Consider the following 14,795-nt stretch of genomic DNA (forward strand, 5'->3'; position numbering starts at 1 on the left):
GCTCTAACCAGACCCTCTGCGCGGTGATCTGGGGACTCGTAGGTCTACAAGCTCACACTGACAACGAAGAGTTAATCGGCTAATCCTTGCATGTAATTTCATGAAAGATGGAATTACCTGGACTTTCATGAACTCCCCAAGCTTGAACTTCCGTTCATGTGCTTATGAACTGTTTCCCAAGTGCTTGGCAGAATCAAATGCAAGTGTAGAGGAAATTCACTTAACTCCAGTATTTAAATTTTCAAGTGTAGTAACAGGCATGTAGTCAAATACATTACTTATGACCTGAACGTACCTAGAGAACATTCTTCCATATGGCAAATGTCATTCTGTGTTGTGACTTTAAAGTTTCCATAGCGTTCAAGCTATAAAAAATTTTAAAAGCTTATCCCCAATGTAGTGCTGGATTAAGTACTGTTTCTAAGATGTCACTTGTGTAAGGTGTTTAGGCATTACCTTCTCCACTTTTCTCTGTGTGGTTGATGACGACATCAGACTCCTTTTTCCGTTTTTTTTTAGGACCTTTAGGTACAGGTGTGAAAGTGCCACTTTCTCTGTGTAATTGCTGAATCTCAGTGTTATCATTTTTGTCATCCTTTTCAATCAGATAAGCAAAATGGTTAATATTTTTAATTTGCATTGATTAATTGGCGAGCTTTTGCTTTTCCTCAAATATTTATTAGGTTTTTAAAAATAACTTGCCTACTAATGTTCTTAGCCTAGATTTCGTTCTTTTGTTTTCTCAGCCTAGTTTCTAGAGTGGGGATAATGTAGACGGTAAAGGCTGCATGATATACAATGTGAATGTGTAATATTTTACTAGCTCCCTATTTTGGACATCAACACTGATTCCATTTTGAGATCTTTTATTAAGTAATGGTGTGATGAACATCTCTGTGAGTAACCCTTTTATACACCCCCCACAAACACACACTTTAGACCTAACGCAGGATAAAGTCCTAGAAATAAAATCACTAGAAGAAAGAGAGAAATAATGTAAACACACACAGAAATCGTTCCAAGGAGCCACCCAGGGCAGTCCGGTCTTCATGAAGCTACAGTCTTTATATGGTAATAGTTTTCCTCCTAATCTACCTCACACTATGTCAAGTCCTACTGCCAGGTGTAAGGGGGCAGGCTGACCCGTCAGACACCGCCTCGCAAGTCCACACACCCTTGCCCGTAGCGGTGGATATCCTTGGCCACTCTGCCGCTGGTTCTGGCTCACACCCTGGGACAGACTTATCTTTATTTATATTACATGTAGGGGCATGAACCTCAGTCCAGAAACCCAGGAAATGCCTCGTTTCAAGGGGAAGACAGTTTGCTGTGACCCAGATGTCCTGTATCTATCAAACAGTACCGCCAGTGAGTTGGATGTGACAGAACACAACAAATTCACAGTAACTGGACAAACACTGAATTGAGTGAGATGAACATCAAGAAGAGAAGGCTCTAAAAACAATAGCAAATGAATCACATGTGTATGAAAGCAAAATCCAGCACCCTCAAAAATAAGACGAAAAGAAATTGAAACACTGTAACTGACTATACTTCAATAAGAATTTTTTAAATTAAGAAAATACTGTATAAAGGAAATAAAAGCTTATGCTTCCCACAAGACAGCCCATAAGGCCTTCTGCTGAGTCTTCCCCGGAGCTCACAGCCCCCGCAGAGGCACATTTGAGAGAAGAGTTGGATGAGGGTCCAGGGGAACGTAGAAGAAATTTCTCATCACTGTAAGTTTCCCAATGACGGGGACAGAGCCTGTTATGTGCTGGCACAAAGAGAGGGATCAACCCTTGACTACTGATGGATGGCGAAGTGGTGCTTTCCTGCCCAGCAGCCCTGGGTCCCTTTGGCTCACAAGGCTGCCATATCCCAGGCCGCCAGCAGGGGGAGGCAGGGGTCTGAGTCCAGGACAGGCTGAAGGCCTGAGGCTGCTGGGAGTCTCCACAGGCCTTGGTGCTGCCTAAGCCCCTGGGGCGTGCTGGGCTGGACCGAGGGCCTGAGCTGGCCTGCCCAGGTGGGAGGTGGGTTCTGGCTTCTCTGATAAGCACCAGGTGGGCTGGCAGCTCAGCTAAGGCAGGGACAAGCAGTGGAGGAGAACTCACACGGGCAATGGGACCTCTGCTGGGGAGAAGGCAGGGAGGCTGTCTCAAGGCAGGGTGAGCAGGCAGGGAAAGGAGCTGGTGGCCAGGGCCCTCAAATGGAAAACAGGGGCTGGTGTGGGCCGGTCAGTCAGGGAGCAAGGCTGACTGAGCTCAGTGCCGGGAGCAGAGCAGGACATGGGACCAGGGGAGGCTGAGGGCCATTGTGGGAGCATCCCAGCCTCCTAAGCTATGGCCAGTGCTGGTTACAGGGGAAGCCTGCCCTCACCGGAGAGAGGCCCTGGAAACAGGAAACTGAGTGTCCCTGGTATGGCCCCTGACCTCCTGGGTTCCTGGATTCACCCTCCTTCCGCTGACCTGCTCTTTACTCTGCCGATTGCCGAGGGGTTGATGACAGATGTGGCTTAGAGAAGCTAAGAGGTTCCCGAGGCCCAGAGAGGACCACTCTGGGGGAGAGAAGGCTGTCCTTTTCTAATGGACAGTCCTTTAGACTCAGCCCTTGCAGAAGGATAAGCACCAAAGACGTGTAACTGGGAAATCAACTGTAACCCAGAAGGATCCCATGGGGCCTTCCCGGGGGTGGGGGGTGGGGGCAGACCCCTCCCCCATAGGCTCTGCTGGAGCTCCTCTCTGAAGTACCCAGATAATAGTATCTCCTGCATATTTCCTGAGTTTTTCAGATGCTCAAAACCACCACCAGATTGAAGAAATTAACCACTTGATGATCAAGCGTAAGTAGCACACAGACCTGGCATCTAAGGATCAACCACCATCAACTAATCAGAGGACTGTGCACAGCTGAGCACACACCCTGGGCCGCCCCACCCTCAGCGAGCCTTTAAAAAGGCTCAGCTGAAAGCCTTTGGGGAGTTTGGGATTTGAGGAACATGAGCCACGGGTTCTCTTGGCTCGGCCCTGCAACAAACCTTTCTCCGCTCCAAACTCCAACGTTTTAGTTTGTTTGGACTCACGGTGCGTCGGGCACAGGAGCTTGCATTCAGTAACACAATGAGACTCTAGACAGACAGCATGGGATTTAGGGCGGAGCGAGGCCTGGGGAGAAAGGCAGAAGCAGAACCCCGAGCTGGCAGCAGAGGGCTGCCTGGGGCAGGGCTGTTGCATATCAGAAGTGGTCGCTGAATAAACAGGAATTCAGTCATCTTTGCTCTAGAGATCCCTTTATTATGGCCCTGCGATCCCACTGCCAACCCCTATGGGATTCTTGCCGCTGCCCCAGGAAGATGGCCAGCCCACAAAAAGGTGAGTCTCCAGCTTGCTGTTAGAGGCGCTTCATTGTTCTCTTTATCCAGGGCAGGAAGTGGGAGACCTTGGTGAAGACTCCTGGAGGTGTCCCGTTCTGTTTCCCACAGGAGAAAATGCCCTGGACCAGGTTTTTGCACACGAGGGGCCCTCCGGAGTCGCCCTGTGGGCAGAGAGAGGAAGGACTGAGGGTCCTCAGCGGGGCCCGCCCTCCCTGGAGCCTGGGGCTGGGTGCTGTCTGTCAGGGACCAGGGCAGGGTCCCAGGGCTCCCGTCTGGCTCTAACTGGTCTTTACTGAGACCCAGGCCAACCTTTCTTCTCAGTCCTCATGGAAACTCTGCTGATAACACAGCTGCCACATGACTGATCCTTCCGCCCCCTCCACCCTGACCCACTCAGGAAAAATGTCTAAAGTGTGGACTCATGGACCAGGCTGCCCAAGCCCTCGGGCTGAGGAATGAAGATGGCCTCTCCCCAGCCCCAGACCTTCCCTGAGTTCTGCTCCCCGGGGCCTGTGTGCCTAGATGCTGGAAACCTGACCTTGAAGCTGGTCTTCACCGTGCTCGGGTCCCCCACACAAATCTGGGTGGCGCGGCTGTAATAGCCTGGGAAGAGGGATTCGCACACACGATCTTCCTGCACCGTCAGCACTGCCTCCTGCAGAGTGGTGGCTGGAACGCCCACCGCCACCTGCCCCCAGCCGGCCACACCGCACGCCTGTCCTGGCTTCACCCGGGCCCGGTCCCCGGGCAGCCTGAGGGGCCTCACAGCTGCCGTCTGCTTGGCCTTTCTCTGCAGCTGATGGGGAGAGACAGGGTCCAGCTCAGCCAGTGGCCTCCGGGCCGGGACACTGCAGTGAGACCGCAGAGCCCTCGCTCTCACCTGAGCCCCGGGGACAGGTCGGGCGGCCAGGACGGGAGGGAGGAAAGGGACTGGTTGCAGTGGGAGGGGAGACAGTGTGTCTCCAGGAGGGCAGAGAAGCGGGGAGGTTCCTTACCTGCAGTAACATGATGTCACTGGAGTGGTCCTTAGGATTATAGTCTGGGTGGGGGATGGCTCTTCTCACTGGGACCACCTGCTGGGTCCCCTCCTGCTTCTTGATGTTGTGGGCCCCCAGGGTGACATTGATTGAGCTGCACAGAGAGCAGAGAGCGTGTGGGGAGTGTGGTGTCACAGGAGGGCCAGCCCCAGAGCCGTGCGGGGTTGGTGACACGGGGGCAGAGCAGGGCTGCAGCTGAGGGGAAATTGAGGCCACAGAAGGTCCTGGGGCGGAGTGACGCCCTGCCGTGTGCTTCTCAATGACATGAAGGCAGGGACATGATGGAGCTTTCTCAGCAGTATCGTGAAATTTCTCTGAGTTTGCACTTTGACTTCAATGCGTGCTTTCTTCCTCACTGATGCTGCTTTTGGCCGGTCGGGTCCCCGCCTTCTCACCTATGCGTGTTGCTCTCACCTCTGATCCCCGGACCTCGAAACTTACTGCCCTGTTTCTCAGCTTCTCATCACCTTAGTCCTGCCGTCAGATGGTCGTCTGATGAGCTCTCTCGGTCTTGTGTTATGAGAAGCTGCGGGCCCTCCCTGGGCTCGGCCCCCCGGCAGAGGATGGGGTCCCTGCGGGGGTGTCAGCAGGGGAAGGCTGGCTGCTGCCCCTCACCTTCCCCTGCAGTGAGCAGCCGTCAGAACAAAGTCCTTCTGCACGAGGACACCGCCACACCGCCTCATCCTCTCCTGATCCAGAAACTGAACGAACGCCATGTAGGGGCGGGAGTGGGGCTTGGCCTCGTGGCCCCCGATGATCTCCCCTGAAAGAGAGGGCTGGGAGACAGGGTGACGGGGGCGGCTGTGGTCAGGAGCGAAAATCAGGAAGGTGGCGTTTGAGGTGTGTCCACAGAGCCCTGCAGACCCCAGGGGAGAGTCCTCCAGGTTCTCTTTGCAACAGAGTAACATTTTCTAACCTCAAGCCTCAGACTCCCCCTCGGAGAAAGGGGGTCAGCTTGTCCTTCACGTCCTGCTTCAGACACGTTCGTGGCGGAGGCAAGGTCTGCCTTCAACGTGGTGGAGCCCCGGAGAATGGTGGACAGGACTCCCTGATGAGCCTTCGCTCCCTGCGGGTCTCCCTGACTACTCTGAGCCTCTGTTAGCAGATTGATAGGTGTCCTTTTCTAATAATCTTCCTACGAGCTTACGGAGTGGGATTCTCTGAAATCCTCGTGTCCTAGGGCCTAACACACCCTAGGGTTGCAGTGAACACTCCGGCTGCATGAGTGATAGCCTCCAGTTGGCTTTTGGCTGAAGTTTGGCAGGGACGGCGCTGGTGGATTCAAGGGCACAGGGGTGGGGAGGGCACTGCCAAAGGCACTGGGGCCACTGAGGGCCTGGGAGGCAGGGGAGGTGGGACTGGAAGTGGGCTGTGTGGGGCCGGGGCAGAGCTTAGCACCCGGAGAGCTTTGGGTGCTGCCATCCTGCCACTTCTGATCCATCGCACCCTGGGCTCCTGTCCTGGGCAGGACCGAGGGGTGGGGGGCCCTGAGAGACTTCACCGGTCCTTGAGCTGGGTCCACTGACCACTCCCAGCCTGCAGTGACTTCGGCTGAGCTGCCCTTTCCCGGGTTGGAGTGAGGGGTTTTACTTACTTGGTTTTTGTAGCTTCACATCCTCTGCCAAATGCACAACCCACTTTCCCGGTGTGAGAGAGAGAGAGAGAGGGGCTGTGCCCTGCTAAAGCTTCCAGTGAGCACCCTTCCTTCCTGCCATCCGCCCATGTGAATGTCTGGGCGGCATCGAACTTGTTTGTCTGGGTTTGGGCCTGGAGCTGGGGTTCAGAAATTGGAGCTGGGCAGGAGGGTCAGGAGAACAGGGGGCTTAGTGAGATGGACCCAGGCCCGAGGAATGGGGATTGTCACTCACCTGTCCCCGCCCGGCGGGCAGAAGAACGGCCATCACGAGCAGGAGTGGCTGCATCTTCCCTGAAAGTCTGCGCAGGTTGAGCTGCTGGTCTTCCTTCCTTCCAGACACAAAGCCCAGGGGACCGGAGGAGGGGAGGCTCAGCCCGGCACAGACTCCTGGGCCGGATGTCAGCCAGCAACGTGAGGGTCCCTGGTCCCTGCCTTGGGCTGGGTGAGAAGGGCGCTGTCACCACACTTGCCCTCCCACTGCTGAGTCACAAGGTGAAAACAAGAAGCAAGCACAAGAGAGTGAAGTCTGAGGTGCGGCCAGCAGAGGGGCTGGACCCCCAGAGTCGGCTCCATCATGAATCAAGAGTGTCCCCATGTCCCCACTCTTGGTTCTTTTCCATTCAGATGAAATCAGACCCGGATGCCGTTCATCCTAATAGTTACTCTGCACTGAGTGTTCTCTGTCCAGTGTCCAGAGACCCGTGTCTCTGATGCCCTTGTCCGTGGCGATCCTGACCTCTTGCGTGCTTCCCCACACTCTCACCCCCGTGGGGCCAGAAGAGAAAGGGAAAGGAAGGCACGAGGAGTTCTAAATAGCCCAATTCCAATGCCGACAGAACAGCCGCTTACGAGTCAGTAGACAAAGAGTGGAAGGAAAGACACTTAAGCATTCGTGATGATGACTTCGGGGTGGTAGAATTCCCAGTAATTTTTATTTTCTTATTTATATGTTCTGTATTTAAGTGTCTTTCTGTGATGAGCATGTGTTACTTCTATACCCAAAATGCGTTTTCCCTTAGTGAGACTCACTGACCAATGCAAACATTCAGTAAGCCTCTCCTCCTCAGCCGAGCCTTCTCTCAGGTGCATGGTTTTTGAAAAAGTTCACTTTCCTGAACAATCTTATATAAAAAATTAAGAGATGTTGAAAAGTAGAAGAAAAAGTTTGCTCAGTATGCTGTAGGCTGTTAGACACCTTTGAAACATTAGGAAACCCCTGAGACCAATACTTTTCATTACAATGAGTTTCCTTTGGAGATATGTATGTGTACACACAGACACACACACACAGACACACACACACAGACACACACACAGACACACACACACAGACACACACACACACACACACACACACACACACACACACACACACACACTCAGGAACAGTGGAGGTGGGGGAGGCTGGCTCAGACCAAGATGGGAGAGCGCCCTGCAGCTCAACTGGGGCTGCAGGAGGCTGAGCTGTCCGGACACCCGAGGCTGCACTGGGCCCTGGGCCCAAGACTCCAAGCCGGAGCTGGGCCAGGCCCCGGGGCTGGGCCTGGGAACTCTGAGGCGCTCCTGAAACGTTCTCAGGCTTCTGAGCTCTGGCTACTCTGATGTGGGAGGAAGTTCTGCAGGGGTGAGCTACACTCTTTCAAAGCCTCCCCTCTTCCATTTCTGTTCGGGTGGAGAAGTCCCCCCACCCCCACCCCAGCGCGTCTCAGGGGATCCTCCTTTGAAATCTGGATCCTCTTACGTTGCCATGTGGCCCTGGAATGTTGGGGTGCGGTGGGGGTGGGGACGAGGGAGGAGGCGGGAGCGTCCTCTAGATGAGGGTCAGTTTTCCTGAGGAGATGTCTCCGTGTTCTGATGGACTCACAGGCAGCCTGGCCGGGAAGCTGACACTGGGGACGTGTGATCGGAGGGCGCTGGCTGTCACTGCAACAGGATTTTTATTCCAGAGTTGGAAGGAGGGGTCTGCTGGAGGGGGAAGCCAGGGACAGGCCGGAAAATTGAACAGAGGGTTGCCAGACACTCTTGTTACCTAACGAATCTGTGTGGATGAATAAAGGAGGAATCAATGACTTCTGAAGATGACAGTTTATTACATCCCTGGCAGCCTCCCCTCCATCCCCTTGGCCCAATGCCGTTCTGGCCTCTGCCCCAGAGAAGATGGACAGATCCATCCCGGGGCACCTCAGTCTGGTCCCTGAAGTTCACAGATTCTCATTGTGTTTTGTATCCAGTACAGAAAGCTCGAGATTCTGGTATAGACACTTGGAGGTGTACCATCCTTGGTTCCAAAGGAGACAATGCCCTGGGCCACACTGTTACACAGTAAGGGGCCTCCAGAGTCTCCCTGTGGACAGAGAGGGGAAGGAGTGAGCTGGGTCATCTTGTGGTCTGACCCTCCCTGCCGCCCAGGGGGTGGGTGGTCTCTGTTAGGGGGCCGTGGCTGATATGAAGGTTTTGGCTCCTGAGGTTTCAGCCCAGCCTTGTTCATCCCCCGTTCTCCTCCCCTAGGAAGTCTCTGCCCATATGTGTGGGACAATCTCCCATCCCCCAGGGAGACAGGACCAGAGACTGGATAGGAGGAAATGTTGCAGACGTGGAGATACGGCTAGTTCCCACTGCCAGGGATGTGCCCAGGGCTTTGCCTGGATAACGCTGGGGATCTCACCTCAAAACAATTCTCCCTGTTTCTTCGGTTCCCTGCACATATCTGGGTGGTGGCATCGTAATGTTTGTAGTGATGGATGCATTGCTGGTCTGTTTGGACTTCAAGCTCTGCCTCCTGCAGTTTTTGCTGCTGCAGGTTTGTTCACGCCAAGAAGCCCCCATCCGGCCACACTGCACACCATCCCTGGCTTCACCGGCTCCTTCCCCTGGGGCAGCCGGATGGGGCTCACAGCGGTGGTCAGGTTGGCCTTCCTCGTCAGCTGAAGGCAGAGGAAAGGCATTCTAACCTACCCATGGCCCACAAAGACTGCAGGGACAGTCGTAGGGTTGCTTTCTTCACAGCTCTGGGATAATTGAAGGGGTCGTACCGGAAGGAGGGACAGGAGTGAGGTGATGGGGGATGCAAAGCCCTGGGGTTAAAGTGTGTGAGAACCGGTGCAGCCGCGCGCCCCGCCTGCAGTAACGTGACGTCGTTGGCCGTGTTTTCATCATCATCATCTGGGTGGGGGATGGCTCTTCTCACCCGGATGACCTGCTGGGTCCCCTCCTGCTCGAGGATGTTGTGGGCCCCCAGGGTGATGCTGATTGAGCTGCACAGAGAGAGAGAGAGAGGGAGGTGGAGTCACAGGCTCGGGACAGGGCAGGACTGGAGCGGAGAGAATTCTAGGCAGTGGGGCCCTGGGGCAGAGCATCTCGGTTCTGTCCGCTTGCGGGCAGCCCGGGCTGGGCGGCAGTTCCTGGAGGGCACTTGGGATGCTGAGTTCTCACAGAGCCCGCCTGCCTGTAAGCCAGTCCGTGCATCTGTCTCACATTTGCACTCTGGGCTCCAGGGCTTAACCTTGGCTTCCTTCCATCCCAGCTTTGGGCAGTTCCTTTCTCCGCAGGCCACTCGCATTGATCTGTCCCTCTCTCCTCAAAGCCTAGCTGTCCTCCGAAGAGCTCGTCAGTGTTACTAGGTGGCCCAGGCCTGCGGCCCCTGAGAAGAGGGCTCCCTGTGAGGCGCTGACAGAGGGGCGGGGGCCCAGGCGCTGCTCCTCACCTGCCCCAGCAGTGAGCTGCTGTCAGCACGAAGTCCTCACGCACCAGAAAACCGCCACAGAGTATAATGTTCCCTGAAGTCTGGATCTGAAGAAATGCCATGTAGGGACGAGAATGCGGCTCGGCCTCATAGCCCCTGATGATTTTCCCTAAAAGAAACATCCCAGCCTGCCTGTGTGCTCGTGGAGCATTCGGCTGGAGCAGGCAGATGGGGTCAGATTTGCTGGTCTCTGAGGGAGTTGGGCACAGTCCAGAAAGCTTCAGCAGGTAGACCATCCAGGATGCGTATGAGCGTAGTGTCTCAGCAGGTGTGTGCCAGTGTGGGATGGGCCTGGGCCTCTGCGGGTGGGGACAGTCACTCACCTGCGTCCCCGGTGGCGGACAGAGGATGGGCTGCCAGGAGCAGAAGCAGGAGCAGCTCTCCACAAAGGCTGCCCAGTTCTTCCTTCCAGTGTTTTAATCTTAAGTGTCTCCTCCGATGTTGTGGCCTCCATCCTACAAGGCTTCTCCGAAATCCTCACACTGCTTTTTGATCAAGTCCCTGGGTCTGAGTGGAGTATGAACTTGTCAGAGCACCAGTAGCTCTTGGCTTGGTGCCAGCTGCAGCAGCAGAAAACAGGAAATGAAGCTACAAGTAAAGGGTGGTTGGAGATGTTGTATCCGCCAACAGCTGGTCCCCCACCCTAGCAACCTGGGTCTTATGATAATAGATCAAAGAACGTCGTCATTTCTGTAGTTTACTATAGATCACCAGGGTAATTCTTTATTGAGGCCCCTTTTGTGGAGACTGTGGGGGACACTGGAGATGAGAATCCTCGCTTCTAGGGGAGGAGACAAAACCATCAGTGATCAGACGAGGGTGGTGAAGGCCACGGTTAGAGGGATGGACAGAATGGTGTGGAGTAATGTTTTAATTACTAAAGAACTGAGTGGTTTGAAAGAACGACATTGCTTTTACCCAGGAGTCTGCATTTTGGTCAGGGTGCAGCGTGGATGTCTCCCCTGTGCTACCCTTGCTGTCAAGGTGGCTTGAAGCCTGGAAGCTGGAACCACCTGAGGGCTCGCTCACACACACCCAGTGCTTGGTGCTGGCTGCTCACTGAGCACGTTGGTTTCGCTCACTGAGCACGTTGGTTTCTCTCCATGAGGGCCTCTCGAGTAGTCTCAGTTGTTTGGTTCTCTGCCAGCATGGTGGTTGGCTTCCTCAGAGTGAGTATCTCCTACAGAGCAAGCCGGGCAGAAGCTGTGTTGTTTTTATTACCTAGATTTTGAAGTCATATGGCCTCTATTCTACCATATTCCATCTTGGACGATCGAGTGCTCCCACCAGATTAAAAAAGAAGGGCTACAGACCCCACCTCCCAGCGGGAGGAGCGATGCAGTCATGTACGAGGAACCTGTGGGGTGGAGACAGACAGTGGCAGTCCCCGCAGAGCACAGCCTACCTCGGTGCTGCAGGTGCCTGTGGTCAGGGCGCTTGAAACCTCTGCTCTACCTCAGCCTAGTCAGAGCCTTGACTAGGCTGGGGTCTGCTCTGTCCAATCCACATATACTGAGAGTGGAAGAAGAACGGCTCTCCCGAAAGTTATTCTCTTTGATGAGTTACTGATACCACGTGAAGTGGGAAAGGATGCCAGGGAGCCAAGTAGAATTCCCACACCACTGTGCAGAGAATTGCACTTCTAATATCCCTGTACTATTTGCTAAACAAGTTATCCTGATCATGTCCCCGTAATGGAAAAGGAGGAGAGAGCCATGGAGGTGAAATTATTGTTAGTTCTAAACATCTTGATTGCAAGTCTCTTAAAAAGCAACAAAATTATAGCTAAAGAAAAAGCACATTGTCAGTAGTGATTCAGGCTGGAGAGCCACAGCAAACAAGAGCTCGGATGAGGACAGGAAGGACATTCTGCCCAGCTGAGAAGGAGGAACTTCTCAGGAGATCCCACCCCTGCCCTGGGCCTGCTTCCCGGGCTGTGGGAGAGAAATGTCTGCTCAGGAAGGCCCCTCCCTCCCCGGTGGGGGCTCCGTCCTTGAGTGGCAGCCCAGACTGTGCCTGCCTGGTGTCCGGGACCCGTGGTGTCATCCCCTCCTCTCTGCCATAGGACACAGGGCAAGGAGGTAAGGCACTCTGGCCCCAGGACCAGAGAGGTTCCTGTCTTCTCCTGATGGTACTCAGCTTCAGCCCTGGCAGAAGGGCAGGCCCTGGAAGCCAGGTGTGGGGGACCTGGGTATAGCTTTGCACGGGGTTTAGGGAAGTGATGGTGGGAGGGGGGAAGAGGAGGAAGCAGAAACCAGCAGAACAGTGTCATTGGCTTTCGAAGCACAGAGCTGGTGCCTGTGAATGGGGGTCAACAAATAAACAAGAAACCAACTCTTCCTGCTCAGCTAAGAGGCTTTATTCCGTTGCTGGCCCCCCAACCCAGTGTGATTCTAGATCAGCTCCAGGGAAGATGGCCCGGTTCTTGCAGTTGGAGACTTTTCATGGTTTTCTTTATCCAGGGCAGGAAACTTGAGACTTTGGTGCAGGCCCGTGGAGTGGACCCATCTTTTTGTCCATAGGAGACAATGCCCTGGGCCACATTGTCACACACGAGAGGGCCCCCGGAGTCCCCTGAGGGCAGAGGGAGGGAAAGGACTGAGCCCGCTCTCCTCCTGGTCCCACCTTCCCTGCCCTCCCAGGCCCCCTGTCGGGGGAGGCCCCACCTTGCATAGCCTCTACGTAGGAGGTCAGAGGGCAGGGCTGGCTCCCATGGACCCCTTGGCTGCCAAGCCCTGACCCTGGACATTGTCACTGCTTCACTTCACCCCGGGTGGCAGCTCCTTCTCCTCCCCCAGGTCCCTGATCCTCTCCCTATGGAGGTGCTGTGGGATGGTGGCTCCAGGCTGCTGTTTAAGGACAGGGAAGCAGGTGGGTGGGGCTGACACTCAGCGCGGAGGATGAGCCCTTAAGCAAGTCAAGTTTTCTCTCACAGCAACCAGTAATCAATTAGAACCGCTAAGGCAGGCTCCCTGCTGTGCTTCAATGGCTATTCCACCCCTGGGCTCAGGAGTCAGAGCTATTGTCCTCCTGTCCTGAGCAGGACTGACCCCTCTCTTCTTGTGCCACTGCACTAGTCTTGAGCACGTTGAGGTACACAGACTTGTGTGGTGTGGGAGCAGCCGTTTGTGGCTGACGTTCAGCAAGACTTGTGATGCTGTCCCGCTTCTTATCTGCTCCAGGTATCTGTCATGCAGAAGTGAGTGAGGGATGGTCTCCCCTGCATCTCAGATCAAAGCTCCACAGATGCAGATCTTCTCTTATCGAGGTGGACTGTCACAAGGGCCCAGTGCGGCCCCAACTGCCTCTCTAGCTCATGCATCCGAACTGCCGGTTCTCAACTGAGGGTGATTCCTTCCCAGCTTCCTCACCCACCCCTCACACACCCCTGGGGGACATTTAGGCAATGCCTGGACATGTTTTTGGTTCCTAACTTGGTGGTGGAGAGGGGGCTGTTGCTACCAGCGTCTAGTGGGGAGAGGTCAGGATGCTCTAAATACCTACCAATTCGAAATGTTCTTAGTGCTTTTGAATATCCCTTAAAGGTAAATCACGATCTGCTGTTGGTTGATGGTGAGTCAAGGAAGGATCTGGTGTCATTCTGTTTAAGCTTGGACATGAGGGTCCTGCCTCTCAAGGAATCCCTTCTCTTCTTTCTTCCCTCTTTTTCTTCATGTTTTCCTCTCTGACTCTGACACACCGACTCCTTTCAAGGCTTTTAGAGCCTGATGCTGGGAGGAGAGAGCTGCAGAGGGAGGAGAGAGCTGCAGAGGGAGGAGACACAAACTCAAGTCTGGAAACTGGGGTCTTTATGGAGACTGGGAATTCTGTGATCTGGAGGAACCTTCTTGAGGCTTAGGGGTGTGGCAGGACTTCCACAGGAACCAGAGGCAGACACCAAGCGTGAGTGGCACAGACAGCATGATCGGACTCCAGATCCAGATTTCCCCTCAGGTGGCCCAGGCTCCAGGTTAATCCTCCTTCGGACCTCATGATCCAGGGTGGTGATGGGAGATCCGGGTGACGACAGCAGGGGGCTTTGCATGTGACCGTCCATAGGAGACAATTGCCCTGGGCCACCCAGCACACAGAAGAGGGCCCCCTGAGTCTCCCTGTGGGACGGAGAGTGAGAGGGAGAGAGGGAGAAGGTGAGCCAGGGAAACCACCCACTCCTTCCCGTGGTCCCAACTCTGAGTTGGTCAGACCTAGCATCAGATCCAGAGCCCGGTTCCTCATGGGGTGATATATCTCAGTCTGATTCTGCTTCTTCCTCTCCTTCATGACACCCCATGACTTCTGTGCCCCAGCCTGGGAAGGATGCTCAGAGACTGCCTGGGGCTGTGGAAGGACAGTCGGCAGAGGGAAAATTCTAGCTCCTCAGTCCTACGATCTCAAACTTTGTCACCGCTGACAAATTTCTGACTCCATCTCCTTCCCGGAGATGTATGGACCCTGAACAGTGATTTGTGGAGAAGACCTTGGTCTGAGGATCACCTTAAATGCAGATTTTGTCTTCCGGGGTCTGCCCACACACAACTGGAGGCCGTGGTCAAAAGTAGTGAAGAGTCTGCAGGCCCGGGGCTCCAGGACTCTCAGCTTCACCCCTCGCGGAGTGTTGCAGCCCCATCCCTCTGCTCAGGTTCCTCCCCAGCCAGCCGCCCAGCACAGGCACACTGCCCCGGGTGGGAGGAAGCTGAATTGGGGTGGAAGGGGGAGCATCCCCACGGCAGGGTCAGGTTGGCTTTCTCCCCCGGCTGTAAAGGGATGAGCGTGTCAGTGCTAGAAGTGGGTTTGGGAGCAGTTGGAGGCAATCAGGGAAGGACGGGGCAAGTTGCTCCCCATTACAGCCACTTCCAGAGGGGGGAGTTGTGGGAGAGTCAGGTTGGGGAAGTGTCAGAGCAATGGAACCTGAAGAAGCAGCCTAGACAGCAGGAAGGGGAGAAGGAAGCCCTAGGGAACAGGAAGGGGAGAAGGGGAAGAAGAATTTGCACCTTCAGTAACATGATG

At 54.7% G+C, this 14,795-nt stretch overlaps 1 protein-coding gene and 2 pseudogenes across 3 annotated transcripts; all 3 read right to left on the reverse strand.

Annotated features, from left to right (window-relative positions):
• Nucleotides 1-3,272: 3,272 nt before the first annotated feature.
• Nucleotides 3,273-7,148, reverse strand: LOC116656677 (granzyme H-like). 3 transcript variants are annotated; one of them, XM_032481790.1, is made up of 5 exons: nucleotides 6,279-7,148; nucleotides 5,026-5,186; nucleotides 4,369-4,504; nucleotides 3,912-4,169; nucleotides 3,273-3,534 (listed from the first exon to the last, which is right to left on the reverse strand). In XM_032481790.1, the coding sequence occupies exons 1-5, from the start codon at nucleotides 6,330-6,332 to the stop codon at nucleotides 3,391-3,393; spliced, it is 753 nt and encodes a 250-aa protein (XP_032337681.1). In that variant the 5' UTR covers nucleotides 6,333-7,148; the 3' UTR covers nucleotides 3,273-3,390. The 3 variants fall into 3 exon arrangements, with proteins under 3 accessions (XP_032337681.1, XP_032337682.1, XP_032337680.1); XM_032481791.1 differs by having other exon boundaries at nucleotides 6,005-7,147; XM_032481789.1 differs by lacking the exon at nucleotides 6,279-7,148 and having other exon boundaries at nucleotides 5,026-5,995.
• Nucleotides 7,149-7,374: 226 nt separating this feature from the next.
• On the reverse strand, nucleotides 7,375-10,416 carry LOC102518030 (annotated as a pseudogene).
• Nucleotides 10,417-12,131: 1,715 nt separating this feature from the next.
• LOC116664197 overlaps nucleotides 12,132-14,795 on the reverse strand; it is a 7,167-nt pseudogene continuing 4,503 nt past the window's right edge.

This window comes from Camelus ferus, chromosome 6 (assembly GCF_009834535.1).
Source record: "Camelus ferus isolate YT-003-E chromosome 6, BCGSAC_Cfer_1.0, whole genome shotgun sequence".
In the NCBI taxonomy this organism is placed as follows: domain Eukaryota; kingdom Metazoa; phylum Chordata; class Mammalia; order Artiodactyla; family Camelidae; genus Camelus; species Camelus ferus.